This window comes from Myotis brandtii, unplaced genomic scaffold (assembly GCF_000412655.1).
Source record: "Myotis brandtii unplaced genomic scaffold, ASM41265v1 scaffold131, whole genome shotgun sequence".
NCBI lineage: Eukaryota > Metazoa > Chordata > Mammalia > Chiroptera > Vespertilionidae > Myotis > Myotis brandtii.
In genome coordinates, this window is record NW_005354632.1 from 1,729,920 (window position 1) to 1,749,108 (window position 19,189).

At 35.5% G+C, this 19,189-nt stretch overlaps 1 protein-coding gene across 1 annotated transcript in view; it reads right to left on the reverse strand.

Annotated features, from left to right (window-relative positions):
* The window catches only part of SYCP1 (synaptonemal complex protein 1), a 75,121-nt gene that overhangs the window by 23,601 nt on the left and 32,331 nt on the right, over positions 1-19,189 (reverse strand). The window contains exons 20-28 of the mRNA XM_014534662.1: positions 13,358-13,419; positions 11,477-11,581; positions 10,329-10,432; positions 8,861-8,978; positions 7,687-7,748; positions 6,427-6,508; positions 5,384-5,446; positions 3,676-3,738; positions 3,445-3,507 (exon numbers count right to left, since the gene is read on the reverse strand). Coding sequence (XP_014390148.1) covers positions 3,445-3,507; positions 3,676-3,738; positions 5,384-5,446; positions 6,427-6,508; positions 7,687-7,748; positions 8,861-8,978; positions 10,329-10,432; positions 11,477-11,581; positions 13,358-13,419 — 722 coding nt within the window. The remainder of the gene's footprint in view (positions 1-3,444; positions 3,508-3,675; positions 3,739-5,383; positions 5,447-6,426; positions 6,509-7,686; positions 7,749-8,860; positions 8,979-10,328; positions 10,433-11,476; positions 11,582-13,357; positions 13,420-19,189) is intronic.

The window sequence follows — 19,189 nt, forward strand, 5'->3', positions numbered from 1 at the left end:
AACAATGTTTCAAACTGCAAGCTCAGAGGCCGGCAGCGGCAGGCAGGGAACGTTGGAGTCCTCCGTCACTGAAGCAAGCAAGCCTCATGTTCGCTTCAAGCTGCCTGGCTGCCGGCCGCCATCTTGGCTGGCAGTTAATTTGCATATCGCCCTGATTAGCCAATGGGAAGGGTAGCGGAGGTACAGCTAATTACCATGTTTCTCTTTTATTAGATAGGATGATTTGCATATATTTCTTCCATTCTGTGGGTTGTCTTTTCACTCAATAGTGTCCTGATTTCAATGCAATCTCTATCAAAATTCTGCCTTTTTATCAGAAATGAACAAGCTGTCACAAAAAGACAAATACTATATTTTTCTACTTATATGAAGTAAATAGAGTAGTTATAAGTCAGAGAATGGCGGTTGCCAGGGACTATGAGGAGGAGGAAATGGGGAGCTGTTTAGTGGGTATAGAATTTCCATTTTTACGAGATAAAGAGAGTCTTGGGGATTGGTTGCACAATAATGTAAATGAACTGTATAGTTTTTTTTAAAAGGTTAAAATGGTAAATTTTATGTTATGGGTATTTTACCACAATAAAAAATAAAGAGGACAGCCCTAACTGGTTTGGCTCAGTGGATAGAGCGTCAGCCTGCAGACTGAAGGGTCCCAGGTTTGATTCCGGTCAAGGGCATGTACCTTGGCTGCGGGCACATCCCCAGTAGGGGGTGTGCAGGAGGCAGCTGATCGATGTTTCTCTCTCATCAATGTTTCTACCTCTCTATCCCTCTCCCTTCCTCTCTGTAAAAAATCAATAAAATATATTTTAAAAAATAAAAATAAAAAAAATAAAGAGGACAAAATACTTGAGTACTTTATAAAGGAAATGTACAAATAACTAGTTTATGAAAAAATGTTCAACACTATTATAACAAATGAAAAATAAAACCACAATGGGATACTACTATACCCATGAGCAGGACCAGCTATATAATTTGCAGAGCTTGATGCAAAATGAAAAGGGGGAACATCTAGTTCATAAATTATTTTAAATTTCAAAATGACAATAATAGAGTAGGAAACTAAGTGTAGGACATTGTATGACTAAACGTGAAGCTAGGTTCTGCCCACAAGAGTGGCTGAAACTGAAAAGACTATCAACACCAAATGTGAGTAGGATATGGACTAACTAGACCTCTCATACATTGCTATTAGGAGTGTAAAATCGCTTTGGAAAATGATTTGGTTGTTTCTTTAAAAACTAAATATACATCTACTGCCCTAACTGGTTTGGCTCTGTGGATAGAGCGTTGGCCTGTGGACTGAAGGGTCCCAGGTTCGATTCTGGTCAAGGGCATGTACCTTGCTTGCGGGCACATACTCAGTAGGGAAGTGTGCAGGAGGCAGCTGATCAATGTTTCTCTCATTGATGTTTCTAACTCTCTATCCCTCTCCTTACACTCTGTAAAAATTAAAATTAAAATTAAAATTAAAAAATAAAAAAATATAAAAATATACATCTACTCTATGACCCAGCAACTCTTTTCTAAGATATTTACTTTAAAATGTCCAGCCCTGGCCAGTGTAGCTTAGTGGTTGGAGTGTCAGCCCACTGACCAAAGGGTCTTGAGTTCAATTCCTGGTCAAGAGCACGTACCTGGGTTGTAGATTTGATCCCGGTGGAGGGAGGATAGGGTGGGGGAGTGGGGGTGTCAGCCAAACTCTCTCACAGCGATGTTTCTCTCTCCCCCACTTCTCACCTCCCTCCCTTCCATTCTCTCTAAAAATCAATGGAAAATATATCCTCAGGTGAGAATTAAAAAAATAATGTCCAGTGAAAGTCTTGTACAAGAATGTACATAGAAACTTTACTCATAATGATTAAAAATTGAAAACAATTCAAATGTCCACTAACAGGAAACTAGAAAAACAAATCTGTTATGTTCAAACAGTGAAATGTGACTTGGAAATAATAAAAGACCTATTGATACTTACAGAAGCATGGGTGAATCTCAGAACAGGCTGAGCAAAATAAACCCTTATAACAAGAGAGTATTTGGCATGTTTCCATTTAAATGAAGTTTTAGAATAGACAAGCTACTTTATAGAGAGAAAAAGCAGAATATTGGTTGCCTCTGGGGAGTAGGGTTTAAACTATAAAAGGATATGAAGGAACTTTCTGGGATAATGGAAATAATCCTGTATCTTGATTGTTGTTACATGTTTGTAAAAACATTTGTTAAAGCTCATCAAACTGTATACTTAAAATCATGCATTTTATTACATGTAAATTATATCTCAAGGAATAGGGACTAAGAAAATAAACAAAATAAGACCCTGACATCATGAGTTTACATTCCAGAATTTTAATTTGTTTCCTACAAAGTCAGTAGTTATCAAAACCCTTATGCAGCAAGATAACCATATATGGAGCTTTTATTTTTTTTTTATTACTTAAAGTATTACAAAGAGTATTACATGGAGCTTTTAAAAAATGTAGATTCCAAGACTCCACCCCAAACCTGCTCAACCTTAATTTTTAATGTATGGGTAAGGAGTATGAATACATACATATACATACCCACACATACATCTTTAAGTTGCTTAGATGATTTTAACACATATAAATCACAGATGAGCACTCTTATAATTAAAAGGAACGATTCCCACAATCTCAGATGATGTTTGAAAACTGCTACAAGGGAATAAATTTTTTTAAATTTATCTTTATGGTTGAAAGTATTACAGATGTCCCTTTGTTTATTTTTGTGTGGGTTTTTTTCCCATTGACCCCCTCCACACCATACCCACCCCTCCCAAGCTTTCACCATTCTATTGTCTGTGTCCATGGGTTATGCATATATGCATATAAGCTCCCCGGTTAATCACTCCCCTCCCACTCTCCCACCCTCACCTTCCCTCTGAAATTTGTCAGTCTGTTCAATGCTTCTATGTCAGTGGTTCTCAACCTTCCTAATGCCGCGACCCTTCTACTACAGTTCCTCATGTTGTGTTGACCCCCAACCATAAAATTATTTTCGTTGCTACTTCATAACTGTAATTTTGCTAGTTATGAATCGTAATGTAAATATCTGATATGCAGGATGTATTTTCATTGTTACAAATTGAATATAATTAAAGCATAGTGATTAATCACAAAAACAATATGTAATTATATATGTGTTTTCCGATGGTCTTAGGCGACCCCTGTGGAAGGGTTGTTCGACCCCTAAAGGGTCGCGACCCACAGGTTGAGAACCGCTGTTCTATGTCTCTGATTCTATTTTATTCATCAGGTTATTTTGGTCATTAGATTCCACATGAGTGAGATCATGTGGTACTGGAGAGTATTATGCTAAGCAAAATAAGCCAGTCAGAGAAAGATAAGTATCACAAAGAATAAAATTCTTATATTCTCATCTATTTACTACTATTTTAAAAACAAAAATTATTCCAAATACCTTTATCTCATAAACATTCAGTTGCTTCGTCTCTGCTGTACCCCTTTTTTTTAAGGCCTTATTCTGTTAAAAGTTAAAAATAAACAATTACATTTAGTACCAAAATGATTCAAACTTGCACTACCACCTTACCTAGACTGAAATTACTACGGGAAAGAAAAGCATTATTCTCTAAAACTGAAGTGAAAAAAAATCTTTTAAAATAATTTGATAATGAGAATCAATACATACCTCCTGTTGGAATTCTTCAATATTCTTGCTTTTAATTTCAACTTGTTTCCTTAAATTGTTACACTAAAAAAAAATGAGAAATTATAATTATTTTATTCAATATTCTAGTCAACATAAGTAATTTTAAACTAATAAAAATATTACATAAATTAATATAGAAGTCACTTTAAAAATCATATTGTTAAATAATTCCATTAATGTCTAAAATCATGTAAATGGGTACAAATTTTACTAACAATTATCTCAATACAAATCTGAAATTTTTAACAATTCTTAATATACTTAAAGAACATTTGAATTTAACTACTTTAAAAACAATTCCATTTTCATTTCTGAGACCTCTTATACTTATTATCTATAGGGGAGGGAAATAATAGTCTGTCTCCTCCTAACTACATTTTAATTCCTGTTTTAAAAAAATATCAGCTGAACCACTTTTTTTATATCTCACTTTGAGGGACTACTTCACCTGGGTACACATGCAGAATCGGAATAAGAGGTATTAGCCCCCAAAATATTTGGAGTACCATAAAAGCAGCATAGATTTCTAAAGGTTACTACATTACATATACGTAAATTGTTCTAATTTCCACTGAAGTAGAAAGAAATTCCAATGAAAAAAATTTTCATCTCCCACATTAGCACAAAATTCTCCATTACATATTTTTCTTACAACACGCACTGCCCCATCTCACTCTCCCTTCTTTCTGAATAAGCTAATGAAGATTAAAGTAACTTAAATTTTCAATCCTTTTAAATATAAATAATCTCAAAATGTAGGACTAATTAAAATAAATACTTTTGGTAGAATGCCCAGAAATCTTGAAAAGGTATTAAACTATCACGGTTCATTTTTAAGTAAAATAACGCTAATGCAGAGTAATAAAGGATTTTAATCATCCGAATTCTAGGTAGGAAAAAAATTGGTGTTATTAGAGGCCAGAACTACAGAAAGTGAACTATACTTTCCAGAGGACTACTCTCTCTATAGAAAGTCAGGTTTAGGACCCATGTGTAGTGAGGTACAGAGAAAGAAAAAGTGAATTGGGATGGGCAGCCAACCAGTAAGAACACTTCACATAAATGGAGCAGAAATTTTTCTGCAGTTCTCTTGAGAGACAGGAAAGATGTCTAAGAATGATTTTTTTAAAAAAAATCCTGCCACTCTAAAGATATCCACAACAAATGCAGCTGCACAGAGTATGAAATTTTGCGAAAGAGAAGAGACATCTAAAGAGGAATTTAATGAAACTTTGCTTTTCAAAGGATTGTGCAAAAAAATCCTGAACCCAGAGCCTCTTCAAAGAAACCTACAATAAAAATTCTACATTATTCCTCAAAGCCTTCAAAGGAGAATTGAGATTTATATAAAGGCTGTTAAAAGTGTAAAGGCTGGTCCTAGCCGGTTTGGCTCAGTGGATAGAGAGCATCAGCCTGTGAACCAAAGGGAACTGGGTTTGATTCCAGTCAAGGACATGTATCTCCCAGCCTGGACCCTCCTCCTGGTTGGGGTGCACGCAGGAGGCAACCAACCAATGTATTTCTCTCACATCCATGTTTCTCTCTCTTCCTCTCTCCCTAAAAATATATCCTCAGGTGAGGATTAACAAAACAAAACAAAAGTGTCAAGGTTGGCCCTAAAGAATCTAGTCATACATATGTTGTTACAAAGTCTCTACTTCCAAACATGTTTGCAATTTGATACTACCTTGTTTTCTAATATCTTCATTTGTTTATCTTTTTTTAAAACTTCACATTCAAGGCTTCGAACCTAAAAAATAATATTTGACATCAGATTTAAAATGTTAACAGAATTACTATTTTCTTCTACAAGTACCTTTTAGAAATGGAATTATAAAACTCAACCTTTTGTTTCTACAAAAATATTTATCAGGCCCTGGCTGGTTTTGCTCAGTTCATAGAGCATCAGCCCTCAGACTGGCAGACTGAAGGGTCCTGGGCTGGATTCCAGTCAAAGGCACATACCTTGGTTGCAGGCTGGATGCCTGGCCCTGGTCGGGGTCTTTTCTAAAGACCTTGATCCTATCTCAACTTATTAAATCATTTCCACCAAAGCACAAAATGAACTTATTACTCAATTTATCAGTATCCTATATATCCTATATAATAAAGAACTAATATGCTAATTAGACCAGATGGCAGAATGACCTTCCAGAACGACCTTCCAGAATGATCAGTGGGTGGGGGGCTGGGGGCTGCAAGGACCGAGCCCCTTGCACAAATTTCATGCACCGGGCCTCTAGTATTCTATATTACTAAAGCATAAGCCATTTATTTAGCCTAAAAATGTAAATCAACATTAAATATTGAGCATTTATAAAAGAAATTTAGAATTATACTACTTTCTTCTAGATATAAACTATGCAAAATAACCAAACTCTGCCCTATATTTTAAAATTCAACAGCCTATAAAAGTCCCTAGTTAACTAGTTACTTATTCAACAGTATATGTCACCATTTTTTTAGATATGTGGTATTGCTTTTATGATTAGAAATTTTGTGATATGATTTATTATAAAATATAACATACGCTTTCCTCACTCTTGTCCAATTTACATTTAACTTCATCTCCTTTCTGCTTTAGTTCTTCTCTCACAGATTCCAGTTCATTCCTTAAAGGAAATAGAAGAGTGACATTGAGATAAAACTTATATTTTCATTTTATTCCCTTTCTGAATTTCTAAAATGATTAACTATTAAACTTTATTGGTTTATATTTTCATTTTAAACATTTTCCTCACTCTTGTCCAATTTACATTTAACTTCATCTCCTTTCTGCTTTAGTTCTTCTCTCACAGATTCCAGTTCATTCCTTAAAGGAAATAGAAGAGTGACATTGAGATAAAACTTATATTTTCATTTTATTCCCTTTCTGAATTTCTAAAATGATTAACTATTAAACTTTATTGGTTTATATTTTCATTTTGCTGGGTAGTTTTTCATGCCTTAATACTAAATAGGCACAATTCACTCTCATATTTAAATTACACATTTATTTTGAAATTAATTATCTTATTTTTCTATTTAAAAAACTCCTGGAAAGAAATGCTTGTTACTAATTTAAGTCAAGATATCACTTTACTATTTTCTTAGTCATAAATCAGTCATTATCCTGAGACATAGTCATAATTTTATTAAAATAAATTAGATACATAAATACAAGTGATTTTAATGAAAAACTACATGACTGAGAAATCTGCATACACATATACCCTTATATATGTAACAGAGTATCTCTAGAAACATACACAGGTAAGAGTGATACCTCTGGAGAGAGAAACTGTATAGCAGAGACAAAGGCAAGAAAGATAGTTTTCTTCCCCCATGTGTTCCTTTGTCCTTTTGACAAAATAATATTAAATACTTTGTATTTCTCTTCTAAATTTTCTGGTTTACAACAGATAGGTCCTTTTTGCTCAATTTCTTCATTGAAATAATTATTCCTCTGCCTCAATATAATTCTACTTACTTGAAATTTATCCTATCAAATTCAAAATAAGAAAAAGATCTTTATGTGCTAAGATGTTTACTACAGTATTATTTATGATAGTGAAAAACTGCAAAATATAAATATCCAAAAATATAAAGGACTAAAAGTAAAAAATGTCATATCCACTTGATTAAATGGTATATAGGCATTACAATAGATGATTGTGAAAATGCCTGAAAACATGGCTAATGCTTAAAATAATATTTTTTATTTCTCTTCTAAATTTTGACATATGATTAGTGTATCTTCTTAGTTAATAATAAATATTAGCCGAAACCGGTTTGGCTCAGTGGATAGAGCATCGGCCTGCGGACTGGAGGGTCCCAGGTTCGATTCCGGTCAGGGGCATGTACCTGGGTTGCGGGCACATCCCCAGTAGGAGATGTGCAGGAGGCAGCTGATCGATGTTTCTCTCTCATCTATGTTTCTAACTCTATCTCTCTCCCTTCCTCTCTGTAAATAATCAATAAAATATATTTTAAAGTAAGCCACCTGCTCACTGTGAAACAGCGAATACCACACTTTCAGAGCAGAAACAAGAGCAGCAGGCCCGCTGCCACCACTTTTGGAGGGCATAATTTACCCCCAAAGAGTCCATATTAGCAGGAGAAAAAAAGAGCTGTGTTGATAGGGGAACAGTATCTGCTCTCTCTTTGTGTGTGGGGTTCCTCCATCCACCTTCTCCTTCTCCCTTCCTTCACCCGATATTTCTTGAGCATCTATTATGTCAGTGGTTCTCAACCTTCTGGCCCTTTAAATACAGTTCCTCATGTTGTGACCCAACCATAAAATTATTTTCGTTGCTACTTCATAACTGTAATGTTGCTACTGTTATGAATCATAATGTAAATATCTGATATGCAGGATGGTCTTAGGCGACCCCTGTGAAAGGGTCGTTTGACCGCCAAAGGGGTCGAGATCCACAGGTTGAGAACTGCTGCTCTAGATCCATCCATGTTGTCGCAATATCCCATATATATATATACATACATACACACACAAAGAGAATGGCCTAATTTGCATAGTTCCACACTATTTTTCCAGACTTCATTTCTTTAACAATCTCTACTCAGCAGCTAACAAAACAAGTCTTATTTACTGTTTCCCAATGATAATTTGAGACATATCCTTTATTTATACTGCTGTGGCTTTTAGGAATGTGTTCCCACTCACTATTACCTACTGAACTCATAATTACTCATCTTTTAGGCTAAAATCAATGCTACATTCTCTCTGAAGCCTTCTCTTCCACCAAAGCAGAAGTGATCCTGTGGATGCGGATAACACTTTGTCCCCAAAACAAGACATATACTATTTTATTTAAGCTATTTGAGCAGTTTTTTTCTATTGAGTTATAAGCTCCTAAAGAGGATGACCTTTAATTCGTCACCATATCCTCCACAGTGTCTCATATGATTTACTTAATAAATACTTGTTGAATACTTTATACAAATCTTGATGCTTAAAATTAACTTTATCATTGGGTAACCTCTATATTCTGTTGCTCATTATCACCATGTAAGATCAGTATGCATACTTTTCTTCTAAAACAAAGTATCAGCTCTAAGATAATTAGACTTTTAAAGCTGAAAGAATCTTTAGATGTCATTATTTTAACTCCCTAATTTTACAGGTAAGAAAATTAAGTCATTGGTTCTTTCTTTTTCAACTCACATTAATATCTTCTTGCTGTTTATTAAGTTCTAAGGCCATTTTACTTGTTTCTTGTGCTAGTTCTTTGTTCTCCAATGAAAGCTTGTTGCAGCTTGCAGTTAGTTCAGTATTCTTAAGCCTATTTTTAAAAAATATGTCATATCAACATATTTAAGTATGAAATTATATGATGTGAAATTTACTTCATAATAACCTTAGAGGAAAGCAGGGATTATAACCTAGGGTTATAAATTAAGTAAGGTTGGCCACTAGTTAACTTCTGAAGCTGGGTGATAGGTACATGCTGGTTTATTACATCTCTACTTTGTACATGTTTGAAATTTTTCTATAAGTTTTTCATGATGTCATATATTTCTTTGCATACTCCCCACAACATTACCCCCCATTACTTTTCCACAAATTTTACAGGGTATATATTTTTCATATAATTTTTCTTTCTAACAGACTGTCTCTTAGAAACTGTTTCAAGCTCCTGATGATTTGATTAAAGTAATATATGGGGCATGACCTATTTTAAATTAAAATAAAGAAACTAGGTTTAACCTTTGTGCAGATATTTAAACTGCTCTTATACTAGGCCTCATATGCTCTACACTGGAAGAGAGATTACTGCTGTTATTGGTTGCAGCAAGGATCAGTTTTAAATGAAGGGGAATGTGTGGCTCTAGGAATGATTTCAGGAGCACCTATTATCTCCTACTACTTTAATGGAAATTCATCAAAAAATAGATAAAAGTTTTCATTAAAAAGTGAAAGGTTGAAAAAGCAAATAAACTGAAGATAACAAATTTATACCAAAGCATAAATAAGTAATCAGCCTATTTATTAAAAGGGATTTGGTTAATAAACTTCATCCAGAACCCCTAAAAAAGTACTGTTGAAATTATATCAGAAGGAGGGAATGAGAGCTGAAAGAAACAAGATCCTGAATAAACTGTTTACTTCTCATTTTTATATAGAGCTGAGAAGCAACCAAAAAGAAAAAAATCATGCTCACCACTAGATTGGCTACTTGAGTTTACTTCTCTATAAATAATAACACAATAATTTTTTCCTCTCACTTTTTCTCAAAATTAAACTTACTGAGTAGGTAAATCATTGGATAATGTAAGAAATGAATTTGTATTTTGTCACTGGCATTTCATCAATTCAAACCTATGAAATAATTTAGCAAATCAATCAAAATATCTAGTTAGAACTGCAATTAATGGTTTTTTCCTAAGAAACCAACTATCTCTAAGAAAAGGAATATATTGATCTTAAGCAGTTCTTAACTTCGTGATGAACTCTTTATATAAATGATATGTACTTCCCTTAGCAATAAAGTTAATAAATTATTTTTATCTTTAGGAATAAAATACAACTTTAAGCTTATTCAAATAAATATTGAACATAATTCACTTATTAAATACTAGAAAACTTAGTAATTGAATACATAAGCTATTTCATAGATAGATAGAAAACATACTTCTCATTTTCAAGCTCAGTTTTCAGTTCTTTAACCTGTTTTGAATACTGTTGTTCACTTGCGGCAATGGTAGTTAATTGAATTTCCAAATCATGTACTTTTTTCTGAAAAGTAAATGTGTATAACCATAACAAATGTTTTTACAATTTTCTCATTTAAAAAACTTAGTCACTCTATGCAAGTAAGTCATTTATTTGGCAAAATTGTTGGTAAGAATATATCAAATTTTTTAAATTTAAGTAGATTCAGTGCCATAACTATTATAATTTAAAACAATGAGCAATGACAAATGTAATATAAGTAATTTCATCTTGATATTCTGAAGCTCAATCAGTAAAATTATATTTACACATTTAAAAAATTTTTTGTCACTTTTACTCTACCAAACAATTTCAATTAAAATGCTATAGCCCAGCCGGCATGGCTCAGTGGTTGAGCGTCGATCTAAGAGCCAGGAGGTCAGGGTTTGATTCCGGTCAAGGGCACATGCCAGGGTTGTTGGCTCAGTCACCAGTGGGGGGCATGCAGGAGGCAGCCAATCAATGATTCCCTCTCATCACTGATGTTTCTATCTCTCTTTCCCTCTCCCTTCCTCTCGGATATCAATAAAAAATATTTTAAAAAATAAATAAATAATATTAAATAAAATGCTATAATATTAAGAAGAAACATTAATTAATAAAATCAGCATCTTAAATACTAAGCTGTTATAATTATAAAAAGATAGTTATAATGCTGTTATGGACTGAAAACATACTTTTTCAAATAAATGACATTCTAAAATTATAACATGAGCACTATAAAAACTACTGTAAACTAAGAACTTAATAAAGACTAACTTTTAAATGTATTGATTAATAAATACTGAAGGTATCAAGAAATGTAATTGTTACAACCATGGCATTGTGTACATACTATTGGTACCTTAAATATTGACCTTTCTCTCCCACATTATATATACCTTGGAGGTTTTCTAGATGTGTTTTAAATCAGTCATTAGCATATTTAATGTAGCAGGAACACATACTTTAAAAAGAAATCTTGTGAAGAAACCTTTCACAAAGATAATGGCTACACTATAATCTATTCTGTAATCTGTACTCTACTAACAAAATATGTGAAAAAAAAATGTATCCTTTAAAACAAACCTCTCTGGTTTGAAGAACACCGGTTAGTTCTTGTTCTGTTCCTTTTAATTCTTCAACAATCTTCTCAAACTGTTTCTTTTCATCTAAAAGCTTTTGGTTTTCTGCCTATTTAAAAATATTAACAAATCATGACAATTAAAGCACACACATATTCAAAATAATCAAACTTCCTAAATAAAGTTGGGAAGACATAATGAGTTTCTCTTTGGCTAAAATTTTTTTTAAAAGAAACGTTTGGCATTATTAAGTAAATTCCAAAACTAAGTATGATGACAGGATTTAATGGACAGAGCCCTGGAATTTTCTTATTTAAAAAAAAATCATACAGGCCATTTGAAGTCAAACCTTAATTTATGTGTAAATCACCCCATTTTATTAGCATTTATTAGTCATTCACTATTCTATCAATCCTGTTTATCCTTATTATTGCACAAAAATGTGCTTTACTATAGCTTTGATGCAATAGTCATTATTCTGCCTTCCTTAATCACATAAAAGTCCAATTCCTCTTTCACATGATAACTGGTAAATATTTAAATATTTACTCCCTAACTTTTCTCTTAACTATTCTAAAATCTTTAAGAATATTTTCATTCTTCCTATGAAACAGTTTTAAGTTACATCATTCCATCAGGATGGGCTCACTTTAATATACCATCTTAACACATTGCAGGCGGATCACGAGCATTCTCGTGTTTTCATATTAATCAGTGTTTTACATAAATGTTAAAGGCACGCCCATTGCATTTTGAAGTTATTTATTACATGTTCTTACAAGCTAATATCTTTTTAAAGTATGATACTTTGTAAAATGTTTTTTGTACTCTTTCTAGAAACTTATCTGGCCATGGGTAAAACTAGCAATAAAACTACTGGTACGCAATGTGTTAAGTAATGTGCCAAGAATTGAATTCATCATTCTAGACAACCAAGGGTCAGCAAACACAGCCCACAGACCAAATCCACCACTGCCTATTTTTAATAAGGCATTACTGTAATATAGCCAATCTATTTGTTTATGTATTACCCATGCCTGTTTTGCCCCATTAACAGCAAAGTTGAATCACTTCAACAGAGACCACATGGCTCACAAAGCATAAAAATTTACTAAAAGGATAACAGGGAATATTATAAATAACTCTATGCACAGAAATCTGACAACTTCAGTGAAATGTATTAATTCCTCAAAAACCACAAACTACAAAAACCACCCAAGATAAAGCAAGTAACCAGAGTAGTTCTATAACAATGAACGAATTTCTATGTCCAGATGATTTCACTGGAGAATTCTACCAAATGTATAAAGAAAAAAATAACACTAATTCTACACAATCTCTTCAGAAAATAGAAATGAAAGAAAAGCTTCCCAACTCATTTTATGAGGCCAGCATTAGCCTGATTCCAAAAGCAGACAAAGACAATCAAAGAAAAGAAAACTACAGGCAAATAGCTCTTGTTAACACAAAAACAAAAATGTTCAACAGTCTGTCCAATGTGGCTCAGAGGTTAAGCATCAACTCATTGACCAGGAGATCATGGTTCCATTCCAGGCTAGGGCACACATAAAAATCAACCAAGGAATATATAAATAAGTGGAACAACAAGTCTCTCTTTCTTTCTCTCTCTCTCTCTCTCTCTCTCTCTCTCTCTCTCGTCAATCAATAAATTAAAAAATTGTTTAAAACCCTTTAAAGACATGAAGACAACTATCAAGATGTATAAATATTAGAATAGGTAAGAACGTGGCTTTACTAAAAATCAAATATAATTTTTTAATATTTTATCTGAAAAAAAAGTAGCATAAAACATCTATAGTGTGAGAGTCTAAGTCAGTGGATTTGAAAAATAATTACTCTATATTAAGAGAAACTAAATACTTACTAAGACTTTTTTCAATTCTTCAAGTTCTACTTCTTTGTTATTGTTAAGTTTAGTCATCTCTTCTAAAGTAAGCAAAAGAATATAAATGTGTTAAAAGCTGGATTAAAAGACTAGGAAAGGAGAAACAAGAATAATACCATTTGAAAGGGGAAGACTAAGAAATGGATTAATGTAACTGGAGTACCCTAAATCACCAATTTTCAAGCAGTGTGCTGCAAAAAGTTTTTAAACATGCAATACCTGACTATTTAATCGGGGGCACTGACCTCTTTTCCCTCTTATTGTCAAATAAAAAATGACATCAACCAATACAACAATGGCCATCCACTGTGAATGAATCAAAATTATACCTATTTTTCGTCATATTGGCAAATATTGTTGGGTGTGCTGCAGAATTTTAGTAATTAGTTTATGTGTGCCATGAGATGAAAAAAGTTGAAAATCACTGCCCAGAAGTCCAAATGGAACTATACAAAAATCACAGATAAATATTAATAACTAGAGGCCCGGGGCATGAATTCGTACATGTGTGGGGTCCAAGCCGGCCCACTCCAATTGGGGCGATTGGGCCGGGCTGGCCAGGGGCAAGGAGCCGGGGGCGGTTGGCCAGCAGCCCCGCCCCCAATTAGGGTGGGGGGGCTGATAGGGGCGGGGCCGGCTGGTGGGAGGGGTTGTGGGCAGTTGGCAGGCTGGCCCGACCCCCTGGTCGAACTCCAGTCCAACTCCCGGTCAAAGGGAAAATTTGCATATTAGCCTTTTATTACATAGGATGTTTCTATAAAGCAGTGGTTCTCAACCTTGGCTGCACATTAGAATCACCTGGGAATCTTTTTAAAATCCTGATTTCTGGGCCTCATCCTCCGGAAATTCTGTTTCTTTGTTTTGGGGTGGGGCCACAACATTAGTAACAAAGAAACAGAATTTCCAGAGGATGAGGCCCAGAAATCAGGATTTTAAAAAGATTCCCAGGTGATTCTAATGTGCAGCCATGGTTGAGAACCACTGCTATAAAGTTAATTCCACAACCAAATGAGCCCAGAGTTGATTAAACAAAATAAGCAATCTATCTGTATTTGGAATGTGGTCATTCAGCATGTGTGCTTTTACTTTCAACTCATCATCCCTCTCTAAATATCTGGCCTCTTAATCTTCACTCCAAACTTAAAAGAAGTGACCCACTTAATTCCAGCTAACTCTAACCATTATACTCTGTATCTCAACATTCCAACCTCCTCTGAGACTTTAGTTTCTTTACTAACAATATAAATTGACTCTCTGTAGAGGAATCTTTACTTTCCCTTATCACAGCTAAATATTTATTTGAATAAGAACAAAAGCATCTGGTTGACTTTTCTGCCTCTTCATACTATAGTCAATCCCTGGGGGGGGGGGGGGGGGGGGGGGGTTGGCAGACAAATTCCTTTTTGGTTTCCTACAAACTTCTTTTTTAACCCCATGCAGAACTAATATCTCAAAGATTACCAATAACCATTTTGTGGTGTAATTCTTTGTCATTATTATAGAGCTTTCTGGCATTTGATACTATTAACCACTCTACTTTTCTCGCTTTGATTTTCCAGACCTTGCATTATTCAGATTTGTTTCCTAACTCCTGCTCCTATTTTCTTTCTGACACCCTTCCTTCTTGTCACATTAAATAATACTTTACAATGTTTTTCTTTATATACCTCCATGAATTCAATATCAGGATAATAAATTATAAAATCTTTCCAGCTCACACCACCTGGGTTTTTTTCCTCCTTACATTTTTTAACTACCTACAAAGTTCTCAAACAATGTCTAAATGTCACCTAAATTTTATTATATCTGAAACTTGTCTTTCCTCACTGTTGAGGGTTATTAATTGTTGTAGATGTAACTATATATTATTCAAAACAAACAAAATACTTGTAATCATTGACCACAGTCTTTAAGGGAAAAAATCAACAAAATATGAAATGCCAATGTAGAGTCTAAAAGAAAAACCTGTCACATGCAAAGCTTATTCAACCATGAAGTTTAATTTTAAGTAAAAGCCATTAATTTTTTAAAACTAACTTGTTTCGCCCTAGCCGGTTTGGCTCAGTGGATAGAGCCTTGGCCTGTGGACTAAAAGGTCCCAGGTTCAATTCCGGGCCAAGGGCATATGCCCGGGTTGTGGGCTCAATCCCCCCTTGTAGGGGGCGTGCAGGAGGCAACCAATCAATGATTCTCTCTCATCATTGATGTTCCTATCTCTCTCCCTTCCTCTCTGAAATCAATTTTAAAAATATATATTAAAAAAAACTAGCATGTCTCCACACTCTCACCCCCAATCACATAATTGTTTTAGAAAGACTATATATAAGACCAGACTCATTACCATTAACCCAAAAAGTTAAGGATTCTTTGTCGGGGGTAAAACCCATGCTCATTCAATGAAGTCTATGTTAAACAACTACACCAGCTGACCACATCTTCCACCACACAGCCTCAGGTTAAATCAAGGATTCTAGGAATTGGGGCCAAAGAGACATGGCGGTGCCATAGCTCTTGATCTTTAAGCAAGAAAAACTTCCCCTATGGCATAGGGCCTATGCCAAACAGACAAGCTACCAAGCCCACCCTTCCTTATAGCATCTCCCATCTCATTCCCATAATCAGATGAAGCAGATTATAACATACAAGTGGGTGAAGATGAATTCTCAAATACTTGGATGAGCAAACAATTAAGAATCAACAATTAATGAATAAAAGCAAAACCATTAAAAAGAAGAACCAAATTCAATTAAGAGAATTAAATAAAATCCAAGGAGAAAGCATTAATAGAACAAACAGAAGCAGATATTTTGCTAAGTATGTTAACATTAGTATGTTCCAATAGCATATTATATCCATGAAGTAAATTATTTAGAGTTCTTGGGAATTTAAAATTTGACAACTAAGGTTTCAAATCTAGCAAAATAAACATAAAGATTGAATTAGCAGGGGAAACCCAAAACCTTTTCCCCCAAAATTCCACAAAGAACTAACAGATAGAAAGTATAAGAAAAAAATTTTAAACATGAAGGATAGTTCCAGAACTCCCAAAATCCACTTTCAGGGAGTAAGAGAACAATGACACTAGTAGAGAAGATATAAAAGAAAATTTTTCAGAGCTGAGACCAGACAAAAAGTCCTTAGATTAATGGCATCTCCAACTGCTAACATAATTGTGATAGGATTCCATTTTTATTTTTTTAAATATATTTTATTGATTTTTTACAGAGAGGAAGGGAGAAGGATAGAGAGTTAGAAACATCAATGAGAGAGAAACATCAATCAGCAGCCTCCTGCACATCCCCTACTGGGGATGTGCCCGCAACCAAGGTGCATGCCCCTGACCAGAATCAAACCTGGGACCCTTCAGTCCGCAGGCTGACGCTCTATCCACTGAGCCAAACCGGTTAGGGCTGATTCCATTTTTAAAAGATATCCTCTCATACCTGTACCACTCAAATAGTCTCCAATCCTATTTCTTCAATTCTACTCTTTCTTCACTACCAGCACTCCCCACCCACCACCAAATTTATGTGCCATACAGAAGTTAGTGATTTTGAACCATATCATGTCATTCCTCTACTTAAATTTTACAATGATTTTCCTTCACTGTTAGCATAAAATCAAATTTCCTTTCCTTGGCCCTGATTTGGTCCTTATCACCCCAAACTCATTTCGTTCCCTGTTCCATGTCACTTGTTATGCTCAATCACACAGGCTTTCACTCCGTCACTTGAATTAAAAAAGCTCCTTTATACTTAAGAGCATTTCTACATGCTTTTACTTCTGACTGAAACACTCTCTCCAGCCCTAACCAGTTTGGCTCAGTGGATAGAGCATTGGCCTATGGACTGAAGGGTTTGATTCCGGTCAAGGGCACATACCTTGGTTGCAGGTTACCCTGGTCAGGGTGCCTACAGGAGGCAAACAATTGATGTGTCTCTCTCACCTCAATGTTTCTCTCTGTCTCTCCTCTCCCTTCCACTCTCTCTAAAAATCAATGAAAAAAAATATCCTCCATTGAGGATTAACAAAAAAAGAAAGAAAAGCTCTCTTCAATTCACATGTCTTACCTAACTCTCACTTATTTTTCAGGTTTCAGCTAAAGACCATCCCTGATTGCCAAATCTACATTAGGCCCTATTATTTTCTTCTATTGCATCATTTTTATTTCTTTCATAGCACTTATCCCAACTTGTAATTAAATGTTTTATATGTCTCCCTAAGTAAATCTCATTAGAACAAATACCATGTCTGTTATGTTCCTAATTATATATCCAAAGCTAACTGAAGAATAAACATCTAAGTCTAAATTCCATGGTTATATTATCTCACATCAAAATAATCCTATATGTAATATGCTAAGTGTCCAATCGTTCATTCGACCATTCGTTCGACCATTACACTAGTTGCTATGATGTGCACTGACCACCGGGGGCAGACGCTCCAACCCCCATCAGCCTTCATGCACCTGGCCTCTAGTATATAATAATAAGCAATAGACGCAATAGAAAACACAAGAGGGAGAATCTTTTATATAACTAGAGTGAAAGCAAACATGGGTATATATACACAAAACTGGTCACAGGAACAAAAACTATTTACAGCAACATCAGAATGAAAACTATACCAAGTAAAGAAACTAAGGAAAATACCAAGATGGCGGCATAGGTAAACACCGGAGATTGCTGCCTCGCACAACCACTTCAAAAATACAACTAAAAGACATAACGGACATCATCCAGAACCACAGGAAGGCTGGCTGAGTGGAATTTCTACAACTAGAAGGAAAGAGAAAAGCATACCCAGACTCAGAGGAGGTGCGGTGCGGAAGTAAAATACAAAGGTGCGGAGGTGCATGCGGAGAGGGCTGGTGGCTGAGGACGCGATTGTCTTTTTCAATCGGGAGGGAGTCTCAGGCTCTGAGCTCCGGTTCCGGGCGAGTCTCTGGGGACCCAGACTCTTGTGGGAGAGACGGGACTGTCTGGCATCGGTCGGAACTCGAGGGCAGCTTTCTCTCGGAGGCGCTCGCAGCGATTGCCGGGACCTCTGAGGGCAGGACTGAGAGCAGCCATACTGCTCTCTCCGCCCACCCTGTTGATCCCCTAGGACCCGCCCCGCCCAAGCTGTGCACGGAGGCTTTTGCATATGAAAGGCCCGGCCCTTTGTAATCTGAAAATTACTTAACAAACTGCAGCTGCCCCAAGGCCCCAGGGCAACTTGCATTGCTTTACAGCTGGCTTCTGCTGGGTAGCCGTAGGCAGGGGCTAGATTAGCACCTCCTTAGATCCAAGAGCCAGTGTACCCAGTGGTCAGAGTGGGACTATCCAATTACAACTCCTCAAGTCTATAAGGGACACACTCAGGGGGCAGACTCAGTGAGCATCAAAGCCCCACTGAAGCAAGTCTTGCCCCAGAAGGGTGTCTTTAGCACAGAAGTTCTCCCACCGTAGACACAGCTGATTCTCACAGCTAATTGGCCTGGAGGTCAAATCCTCCTAGTGTTAACTACAAAAATCAAGGCTTAACTACAACAAGACTATGCAAAAAGCCCACAAGGGGGTGCACCAAGAGTGTCTACCTCAGGTAATTGGGACACTTAGCACAGAAAGCCACTCTATCGACACAGCGAAGCATAAAAAATGCCGAGACAAAGAAACAGGACACAAACGACAGAATTGGAGGAAAGCAAACTGTTGGATATAGAGTTCAAAACCACACTTTTAAGGTCTCTCAAGAACTGTCTAGAAGCCGCTGATAAATTTAGTAAGGCCCTTGAAAAGACTGGTGAGACCGCCGATAAATGTAGTGAGA